Source organism: Bos taurus, chromosome 23 (genome assembly GCF_002263795.3).
Source record: "Bos taurus isolate L1 Dominette 01449 registration number 42190680 breed Hereford chromosome 23, ARS-UCD2.0, whole genome shotgun sequence".
In the NCBI taxonomy this organism is placed as follows: domain Eukaryota; kingdom Metazoa; phylum Chordata; class Mammalia; order Artiodactyla; family Bovidae; genus Bos; species Bos taurus.
Window position 1 is genome coordinate 33,150,172 of NC_037350.1, and position 23,914 is coordinate 33,174,085.

General features: G+C 42.5%; 1 protein-coding gene across 3 annotated transcripts in view; it reads left to right on the forward strand.

Moving 5' to 3' along the window:
• Positions 1 to 23,914, forward strand: part of KIAA0319 — a 76,258-nt gene that overhangs the window by 48,272 nt on the left and 4,072 nt on the right. For all 3 annotated transcript variants that reach the window (XM_005223817.4, XM_002697538.5, XM_024983873.2), the window contains 10 exons: positions 3,406 to 3,634; positions 6,752 to 6,875; positions 7,523 to 7,655; positions 8,794 to 8,942; positions 11,647 to 11,798; positions 13,982 to 14,120; positions 14,811 to 14,970; positions 16,976 to 17,118; positions 19,723 to 19,845; positions 21,037 to 21,127. In XM_005223817.4, coding sequence (XP_005223874.1) covers positions 3,406 to 3,634; positions 6,752 to 6,875; positions 7,523 to 7,655; positions 8,794 to 8,942; positions 11,647 to 11,798; positions 13,982 to 14,120; positions 14,811 to 14,970; positions 16,976 to 17,118; positions 19,723 to 19,845; positions 21,037 to 21,127 — 1,443 coding nt within the window. The remainder of the gene's footprint in view (positions 1 to 3,405; positions 3,635 to 6,751; positions 6,876 to 7,522; positions 7,656 to 8,793; positions 8,943 to 11,646; positions 11,799 to 13,981; positions 14,121 to 14,810; positions 14,971 to 16,975; positions 17,119 to 19,722; positions 19,846 to 21,036; positions 21,128 to 23,914) is intronic.

Sequence of the window (23,914 nt, forward strand, 5' to 3'; positions counted from 1 at the left end):
TCCAGCACTGATCATTTGACTCTTTCCTTAAATTGATGCATCTTTTCATTTTCATCAGGAAACAGGGCAGATTTGGTTTTGTCGGGGGTTTTGGTTGGCAGCCACTTTGTACTCTGATCAGTAATATAAACTGCAAGTGTCTATGCATGGGAAGCCTTTGGATTTGGTTGTCAGTAGCAGTATGGCGTGGCACCTATTTTTGCTGTGTTAAGAAACGTGAAAGAAAGTTTCTATCTTCTGAGTCAGTGTGAGGCAGAGTTATGTGATTTATCTATTTATCTTTTTATAGCTTTTTAAGGTATAGCTGAAGTATAATAAACTGCACATATTTAAGATATAAAGTTTGATGAGTTTTGACATATGTATATAACTGTTGCACCATTGTCAGAGTCAAGATAATAAACATTTCCATCATCCCCAGAGTTTTCTCATGCCCCTTGGCAATCCCTTCCTCCCTCCATCCCTGTCTCTGGGCAACCACTGGCTTGCTTTCTGCCACTTTCTAGAATTTCATATAAGTGGAATTGTACAGTATGTGCTCCTTTTTTCTTAGTTTCTTTCACTCAGCAAATGATTTTGATATTCATCCATGCTGTTGTCTCTATCAATAGCATATTCTATTTAATTGCTGAGTACTATTCCAGTGTATGGATATACCACAGTTTACTTATCCTTTCATCTATATGGGCTCTGGGGTTTTTAGCTTTGAGCTATTATAAATAAAGCTGCCATGGACATTTGCATACAGGTCTTTTGTGGACATATATTTTCATTTCTCTGGGGGTAAATACCCCCCAGTGGAAGAATTAGGTCCTGTGTTGAGTTTGTTCAACATTTTAAGAAATTTCCAAGCTCTTTCCCAAAGTGGGTATATTATTATTTTACATTCCCACTCATAGTATATTAAATTTTCAACCTCCACATCCTTACCAACACTTGATGTAATCATTCTTTTTAATTTTATCTACTTTGATGGATGGTGATATCTCATGGTTTTAATTTGCGTTTTCCTGATAACTAATGATATTAAGCATATTGTAGGTGTTTATTGGCCATTCATGTAACTTCTTTTGTGAAGCTCCATTCAGATCTTTTTCCTATTTTAAAAATTACATTGTTTGTCTTATTTAGTTGTAAAATTTTTATACATTCTGAAACAAGTTCTTTATTTTATATATGTTATAGATATTTCCTCCCAGTATATGAAGTTTTGTTCTCTTAATGGTACCTTTTAAAGGGCAAAAGTTTTAAAGTTTGATTGTCTAATTTATCAGTTTTTTCTTTTATGTTTCATGCTTTTTGTGTTCTGTCTAGGTAGCTGTTGTTTATTCCTCAAATTGCAAAGATCCTGGTTTCTTTCTTTAAGTTTTTGTATTTCTGGATTTTATATTAAATCTGTGATCTATTTTGAGTTAGTTTTATATACTGTGTGAGATTTTTGAATGTTAAGTCAACCTTACATTCATGGAGTAAGCCCTATTTTATCATGATATTCTTGTTATATAAAATGGGCTTCAAGTTGATAATATTTTTATAAATATTTTTATGTCTGTCCTCATGAAAGATTTGGTTTCTGTCTTTCTCTCCCTCTATGTTTGTCTTTGTTAAGGTTTGGTGTGAGGATTATACTGGCCAAATAAAACAAGTTCATCTCCTTTATTTTCTGAATTATTTATGAATAACTGGTGGCATTTTTTTCTTGAATGTTTGATAGAATTAATCAGTAAGATCGTCTGGACCTGGAATTTTCTTTTTGGGAAAGTTTTGATAATAAATTTGATTTCTTTAATAGATGTAATGCTATTTAGATTTTCTGTTTTTTACTTTTTCTTTTTTTAAGTTTTATATTGGAATACAGTTGTTTAATAATGATGTGTATCTGTTTTTTCTTGTGTCAGTTTTTAGTAAATTGTATTTTTCAACAAGTTTGTGCATTCCTACTAAATCATCATATTTTTTGAAATTAAGTTGTTCATAATATCTTCATATTATCCTTTCAAGTCTGTAGGATCTGTGATGATAACCCCTTTTTCATTTCCAGTATTGGTGATTTATGTTCTCTTTTTCTCTCGATTAGTTTAATTAAGGGGTTTGTTAATTTTATTTATCTTTTCATAGAACCTAACTAATGGAGAAGGCAATGGCACCCCACTCCAGTACTCTTGCCTGGAAAATCCCATGGACGGAGGAGCCTGGTAGGCTGCAGTCCATGGAGTTGCTAAGAGTCAGACACGACTGAGCGACTTCACTTTCACTTTTCACTTTCATGCATTGGAGAAGGAAATGGCAACCCACTCCAGTGTTCTTGCCTGGAGAATCCCAGGGACGGGGGAGCCTGGTGGGCTGCCATCTGTGGGGTCGCACAGAGTTGGACACGACTGAAGTGACTTAGCAGCAGCAGCAGAACCTAACTAGAACTGCTTTAATCTATTTGCTTGTTTTCTAATTTGTTCTTTTCTGTTCTTGTCTTTACTATTTACTTTTGATTTACTTTGTTCTTTTTCTTCTACTAATGACTTCTTAGAGTAGAATCTTGGGTCATTTTCGAGTCATTTATTTAAGGACTCAGAATGTATTCTGACTAAACTTGGTTGTGGAGGAAGGATCTTAGGTGTTTGGTTTCCTGTCAGAGTGAGAACTGGAGTTCGGATCTTGGTTGTATGGAATATGTGGGCTAGAGGCCCAGAATACCTGGGCCCCCTGTAAGTACCTTACCTACAAATATGTCCTGTATTCTTTCCAGAGCTTCATTCTCATAGTCCTGTTTATACCTGGTAAACATGCACTACTACTCTGAATTAACATCTTTATTCCAGAAAGATATAGTGGCCTTATTTCACTGATCCAGTTGCCACATCACCAGTGAGTTTACTACAGGAGGGTCAGTGCAGCCCTTTCTCTATTGTTTGTGTAGGTTGAGTATCATTTGTATTTGAAAGTGCTTAATTCTAAAATGGCTTTGCAAGGAGTGTCCTGAAAACACTTAATACTTAGTCCTCTAGGAAAGAATGAGAAAATTAAAAGGCTTTGTATCTGAAACTTGTGAGTGATTTTCTGCCTCTACATGTTCAGGCCTGAGGGCAGGACTTAAACTGATACATTCTGAATCTCCGGTAACAGAGAGAGGTTTCTGTGTTGGCCAGGGTTGTTTTCTTCATCCAGTGTCTGGAAGAATCATGAGAAATCCACATAAAAGAAAACCCTATCGTGTGACTATATTGCTAGCTAAAAATAAAGTAAATAAACAGCAAAAAATATATCCTCAGGTCTCTTCTTTCCTCAGCTTCATCCTCAAGTTTCTGCTCTGAGTTGTTCTGAGAAATAAACATAGGCAGACTCGGCTGACCACTTGCCTTAAGATTTGGCAGATTCATGCAGTATAATAGCCTCCTGTCCTTTCACTAGGTTGACTGTTACAGACTCAGACGGAGCTACTAACTCCACAACGGCAGCCCTAATAGTCAACAGCGCTGTGGACTACCCACCAGTTGCCAATGCGGGACCAAATCAGACTATAACTTTGCCCCAGAACTCCATCACTTTGAATGGAAACCAGAGCAGTGATGATCACCAGATTGTCCTCTATGAGTGGTCCCTGGTGCCTGGGAGTGAGAACCAAGAGGTGGCTATGCAGGTGCGTTCTCATCTTGCCTTCAGACTTCTATTTCTCTAGCTATCTGTTCATCTGTCTCTCATTCTGTCCGTCTTTCTTTCTGTCTTTCTTTTTGTCCATCATCCATCCATCCGTCTAAAATATTGGTACAAGGGGGAAGCTAAATTCGGAAAACATGTTTTATAAAGTTGCCTGTTATAACCATCAGGAGAGTAGCTAAACTCACAAATCTTCTAAATTTATGTCACTTTCCCTCACTCACTCTATGTAAGCCCAGAATAGCAACTAAGCAGGTCCTAGTTGAAATGTAGACCTTAAATGTTGAAAACTTGATCTTGAGGTCCAGAAATATCATTTTAGTACATATTAGGATAAACATTAGAAGTAATCTAGTTTAAACCTCATTATCAGAAAATTCCTGTGTTTTTGTTCCTTCTAGTTTTAGAAATTGCATGTTATCGTTTCTAGGTCCAGCAGTCTCTTGTTGAGATCTCTTTGTATTTACCTTTTGATTGGTTCCAATCTCTAATGTATCTGTCTGTAATAACAGACAGATTAAACAGCAATAAAATGTTGCTCTATTTGTATGCATGTATGTGAGCTGCTTACTTATTCTTCTTTTGGTGATGGCCAGAGCTGTTGGTTTTTGTTGCTAACCAGCTTGGTACCTTTGAAGTTATGTTATTATTTAAGAGTTTAATGGAAAAAAAGATAGTACCTTACATTGCACCCTTCCTCTTCTCCTTCAAACACCGTCTCACCAGTCCAAGATAAATTTCTTGTTAGTGTTTGTGATGAAGTCAGACAGTCCATGAAGACTGACCTACTTTACTTTTTTGATCTTTCTGGGAAGAGCTTTGTGATTATAGTGAATTAAAAATGACCGATTGGATGCATGGAACTTGAAAGAGCTGTGAGTCCTCTGGATACCCTTAGAGAGCACGTGGTATAGTGTCCATCTCTACCTGAGAGTTGTGGCAAATGCTGTTTGCAGCTGTTGGGTTAAGAATTCGGATTCAGAGGAGTTTGGATACAAACAAGAACATGGACTATTTTGTATTTTTTCAGTTAAAAAAATATTTCAAAGTTTCTTTCCCTTAATTTCTGAGAATGATGTGCCCAGAGCTAATGGGGCAGTGCATCCATGTCTGCGGGACCTGGATCCACAGGAGGTCACTTGTGCCGGACTGCAGGGCTAACTTCGTTGCTCTGTGCACCTGCCCACTTGCTGGAAACACTCTCGGATTAGCCACAGTAAGGATGCTGCTGCCTCGTGGTTGACTACCGTGTTGAAAGGAGTAGTGCTTTTTATGAACTGGGACAGTCACAAAGATAAGTTCTTAAACCAGACTTCTTTATACTTAGACTAAAAATTCTCAGTAAATTTGTCTGCTCAGTTCGCATTTGCTGCAAGCTTCCTTTTAACTGTAAGCATAGCATTCCTGTAACCATGTTAATTTTGAGTCATGTACCGGAGATTATACTTTCTCTAAGAGCTTTCCAGAAAAAAAAATACTTTGCTCTATTGAGTCAAAGTAGGGGAAAGCCCTTTTTTAAGGTCTTAAAAGAATACATTTCTAATTTCAGCAACTCCCCTTGTGATAACACACTTGATTTTCTATTATTTAAAAAAAATTTTTCCTTTAAAACTAAAAGAAAAACATGAACAGAAATTTACCTATAGATAATCGTAGGATCTGTGAAAGTAAATACATTATGATAGGACTTAAATTTAAAAATCCTTTCCAGGATGCCATGAACTTTAAGCTTAGGCAACAACTGGAAAAATTTCCAGCAACACAGGAGCAAAAATAACCAAAGGGGTATTAACCAGGAGGCAACAAGGTTAAACTACTGTATACTCAACTGAAAAAAAAATGCCTTATTGAAAAGTTCTGTTGTCCCAGCATTTTAAAAATTTATTTTACATCAAGGACCTACTATATTGGGCTTCCCGGGTGGCTCAGATGGTAAAGAATCTGCCTGCAGTGTAGGAGACCCAGGTTCAATCCCTGGGTCAGGAAGATCCCCTGGAGAGGGCAAGGCAACCCACTCCAGTATTCTTGCTGGGAGAATTCCATGGACAGAGAAGCCTGGCAGGATATAGTCCAAGAGTAAACTACTGTATACTCAACTGAAAAAAAAAACCTTATTGAAAAGTGTTGTTGTCCTAGCGTTTTAAAAAGTTATTTTACATCAAGGACCTGCTGAATAGCACAGGTGTTGAACTCTAATCAATATAGTAATACACTATAATGGAGAAGAATCCAAAAAAGAATATGTGTATGTGTAACGGATTCACTTTGCTAGACACCTGAAACTTTGTAAATCAACTATAATCAATAAAAGTTAAAAAGAAAGTATACATGCACAAAAAGAAAAATTCAAGAGGTGATAACATATTGGGGAAAATAACAAAAAATTGTTTTTGATCATGATTTATTTCCTGTGGTTAAAAAAACTCAAATTCTGATAAAGCAGAAACCCCCCTTGACCTCAACCAAGTCCCTTTATATGAGATAATTACTGTGATGAGTTTAACCTGTGTGTCCAGAATCTTTGTGTTTGTATGTGTGTAAAGTACATATAATAGTATCTCCCACACTGTAGCCATTGTTGCACAGTTTTCTTTGATTCATATTATGTCTTTGATATCTTTCCACTTTTTAATGTATACATCTACTTCATTCTTTTAAACGTCTTTCTTTGCAGCTAGCCTCCCATAGTGTATCATGGTGGGCTTGGCCGTTTCTCTTTTGATGATCATCTTGAATGTTCCCTTTTCTTTTTTTTCTATAGGCAATGTCTTAGCATCCATGGGGGAGTCTCCACACGTGAGCTTTTCTTTAGGGTAGATACTCAGTAGAAAGGCTGGGTTGAAGAGTGTGTACTTTTAACATTTGAATGGATGCTGCCATATTGACTTCCAAAAAGACTATATTAATTTATATTCTTTAAACTGTGTCTGAGGATATACTGTGGACTTTAGATCCCATTTTCCTGGGACATGTATATATTTTTTAAAAGCAGGCTCTCCACATTTAGTAAAATCACTAGTTTTTCATTCTGTCATGCTGATTACTTGTGCTTCTTTAATATTATTTTTTCCTTTTCATTTTTGTATTTGCTATGACTTAGGGAGTAAAGACACCATACCTTCATTTGTCTGCAATGAAGGAAGGAGATTATACGTTTCAGCTGATGGTGACAGATTCTTCGAAGCAACAGTCCATGGCTGTGGTCACCGTGACTGTCCAGCCTGGTAGGTGAAATAGGAAAGGAATTTAGCCCCAGAGATTAAAACAGAAATGACACCTGGGCTTCTGGGCTACAGACCAGTCAAATTTGGTGGAAATTCTCTTAAGCCTTCGAACTGTCAAGAAATTGGGGCTGCAGGAGCTAAATCTTAATATAAAGCCAATTTTCTTTCATGGTTCTGAATTGTGTCCTGACGGTGTCCCTAAACTACAGCACAAGGGACAAATGAGAGCCCTCTGCAGAGACCCTGTGGGCTCTGATGCCATGTCCCACTCTGCTGCGAAGCTCAATTGCATTCTTGAAGAGGCTGGTAGGTATGTGTGGCTTGATACGCAGAAGGCTTGTGGCCAGACTTTGGCAATTGACTAGAGTTCCATTCCATGACTTTTGAGGTCTCTTCAAGAAACCAGAGATGTACACATTACAGAACAGTATTTCTTGCTATCTGTAATCCCAGTCTAAACTTGGAATATTTAATTCCTGGGTCAGCTAAGAGACTGCATGTATCCCCCCCAGGATTCCCAAAGCACAGGGCACACTCTAGTAGCCACCTGATCCAAATATGAGTAATTTGCTTAAATCAAGAAATCAGAAGATGGCAGACTTCATGCAAAGAGATGTTACTTCTTCACACCATTTCTATAATTCTAGAAAACAACAGGCCTCCGGTGGCTGTGGCTGGCCCGGATAAGGAGCTGATCCTCCCAGTGGAAAGCACCACCCTGGATGGGAGCAGGAGCAGCGATGACCATGGCATTGTCTTCTACCGCTGGGAGCGTGTCAGGTAGCCTGCCCATCTCGTCACTGAGAGCTGGGTTCACACCCTGGCTCAGTGCTAATACTCCCGTTCTCTGGAGGATCCAGATTAAGCAATCAACTTGAGATTGTTGAGGAGTCAGGATTTAAGCTCGTGTCTAGAAGTGGAGGGGCACCATTGTTTAAATTCTCCATCAGGCGTGGATGGACAGGATGGGCATTTCTTGACAGTGGAGGGGAGGTGGCAGTAGGGCAGGTGGACAGGGCAGTCTTGGGGTGAGGTGGGCTTCCTGACAGAGGAGGTGCAGGAGAACCTGGGGGGGGTCCTCATGAGAGCCCCCCCAAGTCTACATACTCTCAAACCACCTGCAGTGACTATAGACACAGAAGTGCAGAGTTCAAGGGGATTCCTGTATCCTGAGACTTTTTTTTGTACTTTACATGCTTAATCTTGTGGAATACTAGATCAGTTCTTAAGAGGTAAATACTATTATTCCCATTTTAAAGGTAAAGCAACTGAGGCTTGCAGAGATAAGTGAGATCACAGGGCTGAGCAAGCTCCGGGAGTCAACCTGGGTCTTCCTGACTATAGAGCCCGGTCTTCACAACTCTGCTGTAATTCCTCTCTTAAATCAGTTACCTGGCTTGTTCCCTCCTCTTCCGTATTCTCCTGAAAGATAGCTGAGGATTTCAGCAGATTTTATTTAAAGAAGAAATAGCAGAGGGAATTCCCTGGCCATCCACGGGTTGAGACTGTGCACTTCCACTGCAGGGGACGCAGGTTTGATCCCTGCTCAGGGAACTAACTCAGATCCTGCGTGCCACACAGTACAGCCAAAATAAAAAAGAACGAAAGAAGTAGGAGTGGTTTCTAAGGCTCCATCTTCTAAAAACAGATCATTTCACTGACAGCTCAATTAAAAAAAAAAAAAGAACCCCAAAATCCTCTTCCCAGGAATCCAGCAGATTTTGTCTGAAATAGGATTTAGCTTGTGCCTCTTACACAAAACTCAAGAATCTAAATGAGTAAAAAGTTATCTTAGAATTCTCTAGATGGTATATATTATTGCCATTAAAAAAAAAGACCATCTATAACAAACAACATGCCTGCCATTCTCAGACTCTCATACCTTGAGCTCATTGTTAATGACTGTCATGTTTCATAGAGGCCCCAGCGCAGTGGAGATGGAAAACTTCGACAAAGCTATAGCCACAGTAAGCGGTCTTCAGGTGGGTACCTACCACTTCCGTTTAACAGTGAAAGACCAGCAGGGATTGAGCAGCACGACCACCCTCACCGTGGCCGTGAAGAAGGGTGAGTCAGGGCAGAGGGTGGGTGGATCCGTCGGTGGAGGGGGCTGGGCGCCTTCTACTTCTCAATCTCACAGACCCTTCAGTTCAGTTCAGTCGCTCAGTTGTGTCCGACTCTTTGCAGCCCCATGAATCGCAGCACGCCAGGCCTCCCTGTCCATCACCAGCTCCTGGAGTTCACTGAGACTCACGTCCATCGAGTCAGTGATGCCATCCAGCCATCTCATCCTCTGTCGTCCCCTTCTCCTCCTGCCCCCAATCCCTCCCAGCATCAGGGTCTTTTCCAATGAGTCAACTCTTTGCATGAGGTGGCCAAAGTATTGGAGTTTCAGCTTTAGCATCATTCCGTCCAGTGAACACCCAGGACTGATCTCCTTTAGAATGGAGTGGTTAGATCTCCTTGCAGTCCAAGGGACTCTCGAGAGTCTTCTCCAACACCACAGTCCAAAAGCATCAATTCTTTGGCGCTCAGCTTTCTTCACAGTCCAACTCTCACATCCATACATGACCACAGGAAAAACCATAGCCTTGACTAGACGGACCTTTGTTTGCAAAATAGTGTCTCTGCTTTTGAATATGCTATCTAGGTTGGTCATAACTTTCCTTCCAAGGAGTAAGCATCTTTTAATTTCATGGCTGCAACCACCATCTGCAGTGATTTTGGAGACCCAGAAAATAAAGTCTGACACTATTTCCACTGTTTCCCCATCTATTTGCCATGAAGTGATGGGACCAGATGCCATGATCTTTGTTTTCTGAATGTTGAGCTTTAAGCCAACTTTTTCATTCTCCACTTTCACTTTCATCAAGAGGCTTTTTAGTTCCCCTTTACTTTCTGCCATAAGGGTGGTGTCATCTGCATATCTGAGGTTATTGATATTTCTCCCGGCAATCTTGATTCTAGCTTGTGTTTCTTCCAGTCCAATGTTTCTCATGATGTACTCTGCATATAAGTTTAATAAGCAAGGTGACAATATGCAGCCTTGACGTACTCCTTTTCCTATTTGGAACCAGTCTGTTGTTTCATGTCACAAACCCTTAGCCACATGGTTATCCAGAAATGCTGGTGTTTGCTTATTCGTTCATAACAGATGCTGAACTCTGCTTGGCCAAACAAAGGTCATTCCTTTTCTGTCCACGTTAGCTGTTTTCCCGCCTCCCTTTGCAAGGACGTAGCCTTCTCTTTTGTTTGTGGAGTGCACCTTCTGATGGCTTCACTCTTCTTCTGTGACTGCTGACAGCTACAGCCCTGAGTCCCAGTGACCACATGGTGCTTTCTCTCTTCCTTGGAAATCTAAGTGCAGAGGTGGTTTCAAGCTCCATGAAACCATGAATATGAAATGTGTGGTCCAGTCTTACACCATCTTGCTTTAGGTACTTGTCTTTTTGACTTTTCCGTTGGACTGTGAGTGGTTGAAGTCTTTTATTGTAGGTATTTGTCTCCTCCATGTGGTGCGGTGCTGGACTCACAGCAAATCATAAATGTTGGCCACTTCAGTAAATGAGTGAGTGAATGAATGATTATGATGCACTGAAGCTCAGAAAGGTAAAACAGCATGGCTGGGTGGGAAAATCCGGTTGGCTATTAGGGACCAGCAAGAGTGTCCGAACACTGGGGAGGGCAGCTGAGCCCCAGGCTCAGCCATAAAGGACTGTGTGTGTTGTGTTGTGCTGAGTAGTTTGGACTTTATCTGTTGTGCATTTGGGAGAGAATGAAGCAATTTTCTAAGCACAGTGACACCGATTTGAGTTTTTTCCAAATGTTTTACCGTGTAGGTTTTCGACCACATATAAGAGTAGAGAGAATAGCCCTAATGGACCATCATGCACCCGTCACCCAGCTTCAACAGTTAGCAGCATTTTCCCCTTCTTATTTCGTCTATCAGTTCACATTTTCTTTGATCCTGGTCGAAGCATTTTGAGGCGAAACCTAGCATCATGCCATTTTTACCTGAAAGGTTTGGATTTTTAAAAAGATAATGCTTGTGGAGAAGCGGAGTGGACAAAAAGGCAAACTAAAAATAGCAGCAATTGGCTCTTCCAGTCTCTGGCCTCTTTTTTGAGGATGAAAGTGGCCAGTGACCAGTGGGATGTTAATTAACCCTTTGGGTCAATATTTGACTATCCTCACCCGTTTTCTATTGACTGATTTATTGAATCCCAGAATCCCATCTAAACAACCCCATCTGCCTCATAGCATCTTCTTTATATCAGAAATGGCTTTACATTGTTCCTTATATTTGATACCCAGTCAGAACAACGAGGTCTAATTATTTCTGACTCAAGTTCTTTATTGTATTTACACAATCAAAATTTGGCATGACTAGAAACATAAATATTTCTGTGGCCAGATAGCATGGACCAGTATAGAATGATCCAGAGCATATTTTAAACCAAAATGTTTTCATTTTTCAGATCCCAAATGTAAATAAGATCGTGGTTTCCCTTTTCAAAAAGGGAAAAACTGTAATGATGATAGAAAACTGTCCAACATATTGGCTTCCAAATTATAAGTAGCTGAGTGCAAAGGGATCTTAAAGAAAGTCTTTAGTTTATCTTATGGGTATTTTGGGCAAGAGATGATGCTTTCTGGATATTTTAAATCTACTTATCTGCAAGATGGAATAGTCATGGATATTTTATGACACACTTATCACAAGTATTTTAAATCAATTTCTTTGCTTTCATTTCTGCTGTATTTGACTTAGAAAATAATAGTCCTCCCAGAGCCCAGGCTGGTGGCAGACATGTTCTTGTGCTTCCCAATAACTCCATTACTTTGGATGGTTCAAGGTCTACTGATGACCAAGGAATTGTGTCCTATCTGTGGATCCGGGACGGCCAGAGTCCAGCGGCTGGAGTGAGTACTTGAAGAGAATTGCCCCTGGACCGGTAATCATTACGTCTATGTTAGTTTGCTAGGGCTGCATAGCAAAATACCACAGGAGGGGCAGCTTCAACAACAAATATTTATATTCTCCCAGTTTTGGAGACTGGAAGGTCCAAGATCAAGGTGGTAGATGACTGGTTCCAACTGCCTTCTTGTTGTGTCTTCACATGGGAGCAGGGCTGGAGAGGGAGAGGAAGGAGGGGAGAGAGAGGGGAGAGACAGGGCTCTCGGGTGTCTCTTCTTACAAGGACACTAATCCTATGGATCAGGACCCCACCTTTATGACCTCAGTTCAGTGCAGTCACTCAGTTGTGTCCGACTCTTCACAACCCCATGGACTGCAGCACACCAAGCTTCCCTGTCCATCACCAACTCCTGGAGCTTGCTCAAACTCATGTCCATCGAGTCAGTGATGCTATCCAACCATCTCATCCCCTGTCTTCCCCATTTCCTCCTTATGACCTCATTTAACCTTAATTACCTCATAATAGACCTTATCTCAAATAGAGTCACATTGGTTAGGACTTCAACCTTTGAGGGGACACAGTTAACTCCATTTCTGTGTCTCTTATGATCTCATCTCCCTTTCCATGCCCCCCTAAGATGTTTATGATTCTAGGTTTCCTCTGACGGCTGAGTGCAGGAAGCTGCTATTCAATTTAAATAAATTTGAAGTCCTTTCTGACTTTTTCCCCACCCAGACTTTGATAGAGTTAGAAACCATAGCCTGGAATCTTCTCACGGGACTCATTCTGCTCCTCAGCTTTCCTATTATTCCTGTTTTGATCCATGTGGATTCTTTCCTTTTCCTCAGTATTGTACCAGATAGGTCACTAGACCCAGGATTGCCATTCCCATTGCATAAGTACAGAAAATCAGATGCAGAGATGGAAAGTGACTTGGCCAAAGTTGATTAACTCATCTTTAACCAACCAGATAGGCTTAGGTTTTTCATTCCTAGCAGGCATTTCTCCACATTACCCTGCCTTTTTGGCTATAAATGTAGGTACATCTTCTATTCCTGCTGTTGCTAAGAAGTTGAAAGATGAAAATTTACTCTTGGAGATGTACCAAGGGAGTGGTCCCGGGGAAAGAACTGAAAGTGCTTTATAATTTCCAAAGTAACTCTGGAATGAATACTGTTCAGCCAGATGGTGGATTGGCTTCTAAGTGTAATTATAACAGCTCCCTGATCAGAGCACTTGTTACCGTTGGTTACACCCTCTTCTGCTAGCAAGTTCAGGACAGGGGTCTAGGAGATCCTTCTCAGACGTTTTCAGCAGAGATGTCTCTACTGAGGCTCTTGGGTCATTAGAGAAGGTGAACATGATGCACCACGAGGAATCCTACGCACTGCAAAGCTGTCTTTGAAAATAAGACCCAGAAAACTCTTCAGAGAGAGTGCTTCAAACTCCAGGTCTTTGCCCTAATTTCAGGAGTTTCTGCCTTTGCTGGGTAGAATTTGGTCATTCCTAGAGCCCTTGGGAGGAGAAGGCAATGGCACCCCACTCCAATACTCTTGCCTGGAAAATCCCATGGACAGAGGAGCCTGGTAGGCTGCAGTCCATGGGGTTGCTAAGAGTCGGGCACAACTGAGCAACTTCACTTTCACTTTTCACTTTCATGCATTGGAGAGGAAATGGCAACCCACTCCAGTGTTCTTGCCTGGAGAATCCTGAGGATGGGGGAGCCTGGTGGGCTGCCGTCTATGCGATCGCGCAGAGTCGGACACGACTGAAGTGACTTAGCAGCAGCAGCAGCAGAGCCCTTGGGAAGCTCCTGTAACCAAGTCCTGTCTGAGTCTTGTGTCTGCTGGTGCTTTAAAAGTGAAAGAGGGACTTTCCTGGTGGTCCAGTGGTTAAGACTCTCTTCTTCCAAAGCAAGGGACATGAGTTCCATCCCTAGTTGGGGAACTAAGATCCTACATGCTCTGAGGTGTGACCAAAATATAAAAATTTTTAGAAACGCATAAAAATAGCAGTGGAAGAGACACCGAGGATTACCCAGACCTTCACTAACCTCCCCTCCCCACTTCCTCCTCGGCCTGTCCCTTAGAATCATGCATGTGTGACAAAGATGAGAGACTGAGGTTTGGGGTCCGCGGAGGCCCGGGTTGGGAGCTGAGTACGGACTGTGAACGTGTTATTTCTCAGGATGTCATCGACGGCTCTGACCACAGCTCGGCCCTGCAGCTCACCAACCTGGTGGAGGGCATCTACACTTTCCGCCTGCGAGTTGCTGATGGTCAGGGGGCCTCAGACACGGACACCGCCACAGTGGAAGTGCGGCCAGGTGCGCGTTGGGCTTCTGGGCCTGCGTTTGTGGGGCTGGCCTGTGAGCTGGGGTCAGGGGAGGGGAGGTCTGCCTTTGGGGCTCTTTACAGGTGGCAATGGAACCCAGTGTGGGAGGCCAAGCCCACCTGTGGTTTTCTCTACACGTGGTCATCTATCCCCCAACAGATCCAGCCTCTGAACTCTTAGGGAGAACTGGGCCTGACAGCAAGACTGCTTGGTCACTTTGGTTTTCCTACCAGAAGACAAAGAGGTCTTTCAAAGACAAAAGACCTCGTGAGGTGGACATGAGCGCTTCACTTCTGGGAGCGCCAGGAGGGTAGCTCCAGTGAGGTGGCCACGCCAAGCTCTGGCATGAACAGCCCTCAGGGACTGAGTTCTCTTTCTGGGTCAGGGTAGGTGTGTGAGGTCCCAGAATGTTAAGTGAGCCCCAAGGCTGACTAAGCATACCTGTCTATCATCTGGAGAAAAATTAGTAGACAGCGAGCTGATATAAAACAGGGAAGAAGTCCTCACAGACAGTGGCCTCTGTGGCTTTTGGGAGAATTGACCTGAGCCGTAGAACCCAAGTGTAGAACCCAACACAGGGGTCACTTAAAGCTCTGTGACTCTTGTGCAGGCCTTGCGCCTCCTGTTATCAAGCCTGGGGTTTTCAAGTGGAAACAAAGCCTGTGTCTTCTCGTTTCCCCAGACCCGAAGAAGGGCGGCCTGGTGGAGCTGATCCTGCAGGTCGGCGTTGGGCAGCTGACGGAGCAGCACAAGGACACCCTCGTGAGGCAGCTGGCGGCGCTGCTGAACGTGCTGGACTCAGACATCAGGGTTCAGAAGATTCAGGCCCACTCAGACCTCAGGTAGGAGGCGCACAGTCCAGCCTGATGGTGTTGGTCTCCTCTCTCATTCTGTGTCTTTCCACACAACGTTTATCCCATTTGTATTCTTTTTTTTTTTTCCTCAAAGGGCAGCAGCAAGGGCATGATTATAGAGGTCCTTCCCGCAAGGCTCAGTAAATGTTTGCTGATTGAGAATGTTCTGACTGAAGGAGTTAGGGACCATCAGAGGGAGCTGGGTTTTAGTTCTGGTATCAACAGAGGGCATGCAAATGGTCTGGGGCATGCCCAGGGCATGTTTCATAGCCAGATTCCATTCGTGCCTCATGTTCATGGGGCTGAGACTTCTCCCACTCTTAAGAGGACCTTGGATTTACACTTCCCTCATAGCTCAGTTGGTAAATCATCTGCCTGCAATGCAGGAGACCCGGGCTCGATTCCTGGGTCACGAAGATCCCCTGGAGAAGTAAATGGCAACCCACTCCAATATTCTTGCCTGGAGAATCCCACGGACAGAGGAGCCTGGCAGGCTACAGTTCATGGGGTCCCAGAGTTGGACTCGACTTAGTGACTAAACCACCAACCACCTCCTGAGGGTCTGTAAGGTTCAACCTCTGCATTGATTTCTTATAGGATTTATAATTTTAATTGAATTTTTAAAAAACCTTTATACACCCAATTTGTGGTATGATTTTTATGGCAACATTTGGAGAGTAATATAGATTTGAATAGAAATTTCTCCAAAGATGATATACAAGTGGCTAATGAACACATGAAAAGAGGTTGAGCATCATTAGTTAGTAGGGAAATGCAAATCAGAATCACGTGGAGATACCACTTCATACCCACCAGGATGGCTTTAATCCAGAAGAGACTGTAACAAATGTTGGCAAGTATATAGAGAAATTGGAACACCCATATGTTGCCAGTAGGAATGTGAAATGATGCAACCACTGAGGGAAACACTTTCACAGTTTTTCAAAATGCTAAACATAGAATTACCATACGACTCAGTAATTCCACTCCTAGATATATACGCACGAGAAAGGATACACGTATATCCTTACAAAATCCAGGATGTGGACATTGACAGTGGTGCTATTCATATGGCCCCAAAGTAGATACAGTCCAAATGTCATCGACTGATAAGTGGATAAAAGATACCTATTCATACAGTGGAATAATAGTTGGCATTTCAAAGGAGGGGGATATACATGCTACAACTTGGGTGAACTGTGAACACATTATACAAAGTGGAAGAAGCCAGGCACAAAATGCCTCATGCATATTCCATGTATATCAAAAGTCCAGAATAATCGAATCCACAGAGACTGAAAATAGATGAGTAGTTGGCAGGAGCTGGAGTCCTGGGAATGGTTGCTGATGAGTGTGGAGTCTCTGTGATGATGGAAACGTTCTGGAAACGCACAACTTTGTGAATACGCTAAAGGACACTGAGACACACGCTTCCTTTAGAACAGTGACTCTTATCATAAGTATATCATGTCTCAGCGAAAAGGTAAAAATGAAGATGCATCTGAAGGTTCTCATGCTGTGTGTGGTTGTGTCTGTCTGTACACATTGCTCTGGGGCCCCCAGGTGCCTGCCAAAGCAGGAGATGTAAGAGATGCAGGTTCGATCCCTGGGTCAGGAAGATGCCCTGGAAGAGGGCATGGCAACCCACTCCAGTATTCTTGCCAGGAGAATCCCCATGGACAGAGGAGCCTGGTGGGCTACAGTTCACGGGGTAATAGAGTCAGACATGACTGAGTGACTTAGCATGCATGCAGTCACACATTGCTCCGTTTATCTGAAGATCTTCCCCTCATCAGTTGAATTCTGGGACCAAAGAGCCTTTATTTGTGACGAGAAGCCGATCAACTCCTTGGCCCCCAGGATACACCCGTGTCCTTGCCAGGCCATGGAGCTGTGGCCGTCTGCCTTCTCAGCAGGTCCCATGGCTGGAGTGGATATGTCACGCCGGTCACTGGCTAACCATGTGGCTGGCCCCTCTCTGTCTCCTCTGCAGCACCGTGATTGTGTTTTATGTACAGACTGGGCCACCTTTCAAGGTCCTCAAAGCTGCCGAAGTGGCCCGAAATCTACACAGGCGGCTCTCAAAGGAAAAGGCTGATTTCTTGCTTTTCAAAGTCTTGAGGATTGACACAGCAGGTATGCCCCCTATCAGAAATATTTTTATTTTTAGAGGTCAAGTAATATAAATATATAATTGTTGTATATTTAGAATTGGATTCCACTGGACTAGACATAAGGCTTCCCAGGTGGCTCAGTGGTAAAGAATTTGCCTGGAATCCAGGAGACCTGTGTTCAATCCCTGGGTTGAGAAGACCCCCCTGGAGAAGGGAATGGCTACCCACTCTAGTATTCTTGCCTGGAGAATCACATGGACAGAGGAGCCTGATGGGCTACAGTCCATGGGGTCCCAGAGTCGGAAACGACTGAGTGACTAACACTAAATACTATGCAGTAGACATGCCATCCAATTAGACGCAATGGTAATATCACAGAAACATAAGTACCTAACCAGATTAAAGGAAAAGATTTCTTGGAGGAGGTGAAATATGATTTGGTTCCAATATGGCAGGACTATAGCAGGTCTCATAGTCTTTTTTGAATTAATTGGAAATAAAGTTCAGGATTTAATTATCTTTCTAATTTCTCCATGTCAACTCCTATGGGAATATTCTAAAAGAATCAGATTTGCTAACCAGGGCTTCATTTTGCTGCCACAGAAAGAAAACATGTGGACAGCTTCACTTTAGCATTCAGGGATTTGTTTTGCATTTACTTCTTAAGTCGGTTTCTGCAACATACATTTGCCAACTGTGCTTTCTCTTTGAGGGAACCTGAAGAGAAACAAGTCATGGTTCGTTTTTAAAACTATAGTCTCACACCCTGGTCATTGTTGGAAATTTCAGACTTAAACAGTCAGAATGTTGTTAAAGACAGATAAGTATTAATAGCTGGAAAATTGATTGACCTGGGACACTGTGGCTTAGGTTGTGAATAGATGTTATGTAGATTATTGGGAATTTTGTTATTCTTAAGTTGCTAAGTCATGTCCAACTCTTTGCGACCCCATGGACTATAGCCCTCCAGGCTCTTGTCCGTGGGATTTCCCAGGCTAGAATACTGAAGTAGGCTGCCATTTCTTTCTCCAGTGGATCTTCCTGACCCAGAGATTGAACTGGTGTCTCCTGCATTGCAGGTGGATTCTTCACTGTTGAGCCATTAGGAAAAGTAAAGTGTTAGTCATGCAGTCATGTCTGACTTTTTGGGATCCCATGGACTATAGCCTGCCAAGATCCTCTGTCCATGGGATTCTCCAGGTAAGAATACTGGAATGGGTAGTCATTCCCTTCTCCAGGGCATCTTCCCAACCCAGAAATCAAATCCAGGTCTCCTGCATTGCAAGTTGATCCTTTACCATCTGAGTCACCAGGGAAGCCCGTTGGAAATTTAAGATAGCTTATAGTGCCTTCCAGTGGGACCTCTTTTCCTAACCACTTGCTTGCCGCCTCTTCCTGGTACCAAATCCATTCACGTGTGTGGATAGAAATGTAGTCTTTATCCCAGGTCTCTGTCCCCACCTTCCGAGGGACATGAGTACCTTATTATGTTAAAAGGATCATTTCAGTAGACACTAGGGACTGTGATAATATTTGGATAGTAAAATTTAATTTGTCTCAGATGTGTCTCTAACCACAGTTGACTTTATTTGTAATGTGGAGTAAATTATTTTTAAGAACTTTTTTCTTGATACAAAAGTAATCTTTGTTTATTGGAGGAAATTTGGAATACACAAGAAGACAAAAAACTAGAATAATCCTAGTATAATCCTCTAGATTCTACAGTCTAGAATTCCCACCATTCAAAGATAACTTTTGTTAATAATTTGATGTTTTTCCTTCTAGTTCCCCCATCTCTAGACACATATAATGCAATCAGGATAATTTGATACATATTTTTAAATCTGCTTTTTTAGCTTCAAACCATATTACGATCATTTTCTCAAATCTTTTAGAATTTATCCCTCAGTAAGATATTCGTGGTCACATAGTGAACACTCCATCCTGGATGTGTTCCACAGTTTATACAACTAATTCTCTACTCGCAGACTGTCAGGTTGATTTTTAAATAATGGTACGTTGTTTTAAGCCTTCAAGTTTGCAGTCATTTGTTACAGCAGCAATTGGAAACCAATGAGGAGAGAGTATTCCCTGGTGGCTTAGACAGTAAAGAATCTGCCTGTAACACAGGAGACCTGAGTTCGATCCCTGGGTCAGGAAGATTCCCTGGAGAAGGAAATGGCAACCCATTCTAGTATTCTTGCCTGGAGAACCCCATGGATGGAGGCGCCTGATGGGCTACAGTCCATGGGGTCACAAAGAGTCAGACACGACTGAGCAACTGAGCACACACATACACAATGTAGATAAACCTTTGTGCACATCCCCAATCATTTTCACTGGATAAATCATTAGAATTTATCATTCTTGGGCCAGAGGGTGCTGCATTTCCGCTACGTGTTTAAGGCTTTTGCTTCACGGTGCCGGTGTTGACATGTTTCTGCCATTCACTTCCTGATGAGACTGTCAGTATGAGAGACCATCCCTGGACCACTGTCCATACAGTAAGAGGCACTTGACTCAACAAGGTGCCTCTCTTCAGGGTCTATGGAAGAAAAAGACACAGCTGAAGCCAGGGAGCCTCCTTTGCTCCATGATGACCTCTGCCTCACTCGCCTCCTTGCAGGATGCCTTCTGAAGTGTTCTGGCCATGGTCACTGTGACCCCATCACAAAGCGCTGTATTTGCTCCCAGCTGTGGATGGAGAACCTGATCCAGCGTTATATCCGGGATGGGGAAAGCAACTGTGGTGAGTCCTGGCGTGGTGGGTGGCTCCAGGAGAGGAGGCTTCAGACAAATCATTCTGAACTGTCAGAAAGACCTGCCTGACTGTACAGCTGTAAATTCAACCCTTTTCTCACCCAAAGCCCATTGCACCAGCTCATGTGGTGATGAGTCAACATATTCCCACAATTCACCTTGGGGGTGTGTTTAAGGTTTTTCCTTAAAACTTCCTGCTGAGGAAATTCACCCCGGCAAAGCAGATGTTGCTAACCATTGCTGAGAAGGTCGCTTTGGGCTATGTGGATCCCATGTCCGGACTGTACCTGCCTTGGCTTGAACTGGGTGTGACCTTCTGGTGAAGTGGCCCCTTGGTGTGGACCTGGCTGGAATCAGATGAGCAAGAAAGTTGACCCACTCACCAGGCTGTCTGCACAAGCAGGCTCCAGACATTGGAGCCACCATCTCAGCCAGCGTCTGCCTGAGCCACCGCCTGTCTCTTCTGAGGAGGAAACTGTGTTTTAATGCCAGTCTGTTTCTAAGAGTCATTTTGTCTTCTTGGGGATGCAGATGGACATAATTGGCAGAAAAATTATGATGAGCTCCCTGCCAAATTATGTTCCTGTTTCTATTTCTTAAAAATTTGAAAATAACCAGCCCTTGAATCATTATTCCAAGTAGTGTTGTAACGTTTAATGGAGTTAAACCCTGTGTCTTTGCTCCATTGGTTTCTCTCTCCCTGGGTTGTTGCAAAGCTTTTTACACTGGATTTTTGTAAGGATGTGGAAGAAGAGAAGTGAAGATGAAATTGTTTCTGAATGACTGTCAGGCTCTATGATAAGTACCTTCATGTCACAGGCAGCCATACAAATAAACACCTTATTTGCTTTATTGAAACCAGACCAGAACCAGTTTTGAAGTTCTGTGTTTCTAGAATGAATGTTTTGGTGTGCCTTACCTGGGTGTTTAAGAAACCTTAATTGATGAGTTTATTTTTTTCAGTTTCTTCTGAACCAGTTGGACAAATGTAGGATGGTTTTAAGTTGTTCTTGGTTTGTTAGTATTTTACCAGGCCCTGCAGCCAGCCTGGTGAGGTGGTCACAACACCACGGATGGCCTTTGCTTGTAAGGATTCAGAAATATTCATTGAGAGTTATTGAAATAAAGCTGTTTTGCAAAGGGTATGTAACATGTCCTCTCTGGTCTTCCTGTTTTTCAGAGTGGAGCGTATTCTATGTGACAATATTGGCGCTCGCCCTCATTGTGCTAACAGGGGGGTTGACGTGGCTTTGCATCTGCTGCTGTAAGAGGTACCTGGCATGCTTATTTATTTCTTTGAAAATAAAGATGCAACATTAAAGGTGATATGATAGGTTTAAGGGCTGTTGCTCGGGTTTGTGAAACTGCTCAACTTTTGACAATCCCTCTTTTTATGAAGAGAGACTCAAGTTTAAAACCACATGATAATACATTCTCCCCCACAGGGCTTACGTGCCTACTAGTTAAATGGAATAATACTAGAGGCAACTTTTTTTTCATTGCAGCTGTCATATTTTCTAGAAGATTCAATGCTTCTGTATCAAATCTAATCCTCTTTTCTACCAGTCTCACATCACACTCACTAGAACACTACCTAAGTGGCCTAATCCACTCTCAGTAGAGAAAGGAGTTCTAGAATATACTGATCCAAACGGTAGGTTTTCATTAGTTTACATCTGTGAAGCAACAAATCTACCTGAATTCTTTTTCCTAAATGCAAAACTTTAAGTGGCACCATCACCAAAGATGGACTGGAAGAAACACAAGCTGGAAACAAGATTGCCGGGAGAAATATCAATAACCTCAGATATGCAGATGACACCACCCTTATGGCACAAAGTGAAGAGGAACTCAAAAGCCTCTTGATGAAAGTGAAAGTGGAGAGTGAAAAAGTTGGCTTAAAGCTCAACATTCAGAAAATGAAGATCATGGCATCCGGTCCCACCACTTCATGGGAAATAGATGGGGAAACAGTGGAAACAGTGTCAGACTTTATTTTTCTGGGCTCCAAAATCACTACAGATGGTGACTGCAGCCATAAATTAAAAGATGCTTACTCCTTGGAAGGAAAGTTATGACCAACCTAGATAGCATATTCAAAAGCAGAGACATTACTTTGCCAACAAAGGTCCGTCTAGTCAAGGCTATGGTTTTTCCTGTGGTCATGGATGGATGTGAGAGTTGGACTGTGAAGAAGGCTGAGCGCCGAAGAATTGATGCTTTTAAACTGTGGTGTTGGAGAAGACTCTTGAGAGTCCCTTGGACTGCAGGGAGATCCAACCAGTCCATTCTGAAGGAGATCAGCCCTGGGATTTCTTTGGAAGGAATGATGCTAAAGCTGAAACTCCAGTACTTTGGCCACCTCATGCGAGGAGTTGATTCATTGGAAAAGACTCTGATGCTGGGAGGGATTGGGGGCAGGAGGAGAAGGGGACGACAGAGGATGAGATGGCTGGATGGCATCACTGACTCGATGGACGTCTCAGTGAACTCCGGGAGTTGGTGATGGACAGGGAGGCCTGGCGTGCTGCGATTCATGGGGTTGCAAAGAGTCGGACACGACTGAACGACTGATCTGATCTGATCACCAAAGAGAAGTTTTGCTTTAGGTTTTTCCTTCTTTTTTTTTATTCCCATGAAGCTGATTGCTGAGGAGCCCCAGACTTACCTTATGATCCGAACCTTCCAGAACCCCATGCCCAACCCTCTGTGAGGACATTCATAAGAATAATGATTACTCAAGTCCTTAGAAGGCAGCATTGGGTCCACTTTCCTACATGGAACTCTATGAATGCTCTCCGAAGAAGATTTGATAAACAAAACATAATGGTATACCATAATAATAGTTATTTTTCAGAGATCACTTATCAATTTTTGTAGTTTTATTTGTGATTACTTTTCCAAAGGTAGGACCAGTGAACGAGTGCATAGGAAGAGGTACTTAGCGGCCTCTATCCCATTATATTTTCCCAGAACCATCTGGGATGAAGGTCACCCTGCTTTGCTTGGCTTTCCAAATTCTACAGCTTTGTGACATTTGTATCAAGTAGATGACAATGATGACAAGAGTGACTGAGCATTTATTAAGTGCTTGCCATTATAATGAATGCTTCTAAGTGCTTTCTATGTGTTATCTTATGAGTTTTCCCATTAGTCATATGAGAGAGGAACTGTTCTTATTCCCATTTTACAGGTGGGAACATGGAGTCAAAGAGATGACAAAAAATGGCCTCACAGTCACCCAGCTAGTAAACCCAGAGTTGGAACCCCATGCTCTTAATCACCAAGTTCTCAGAATATTGCCTTTGTTTGTTCTCTACAAATCTTACCATAGTGTTGATGTATATTTTGAAATTATCCTCTAAAGCATAGGGTGAGGTCCATAGGATCAGCCTGCATGTCTTGATGTGTTGTGAAAAAATGAAGGATTGAGTTATTGCTTATTCCTTTGGGAGAATTTATTATAATTTCTCTTGATTTTTTTTCCTGATTGCTAGTTATGTCATCTTGTCATTCTTGCATATTCGGACATCCCAGGGTGGTGTAGGTTCAGGGGGAAACTTGTTCATCCAGCTTTTTCTGAGGAAGGAATTCCTCATGGAGAAAAGCTTGCTGGGCCAACACACAGAGTTGCTGGAAAGGTCCCTGCACCTCAGCCTGAGGCTTAGGTGAGAGCCTGCAGTTAGGTGATAACAGCAGTGCTACTCTGACATGTGTTTCTTCAGGATGCATGGCGTAAATAAGAAAGAGACTCACAGACTTAGAGAACGGACTTATGTTTGTCTGGGGGAAGGATGAGGGGGAAGAGATCGTTAGGGGCTTTGGGATGGACAGGTGCACACCACTGTATTTAAAATGGATAACCAGCAAGGTCCTGCTGGACAGCACATGGAACTCTGTTCAGCGTTATATGGCAGCCTGGACAGGAGGGAAGTTTAGGAGAGAATGGATTCATGTATATGTATGGCTGAGTCCCTTCTCTGTTCACCCGAAACTATCACAAAATTGTTAATTGGTTGGGTCAGTGGTAAAGAATCCACCTACTAATGCAGGAGATG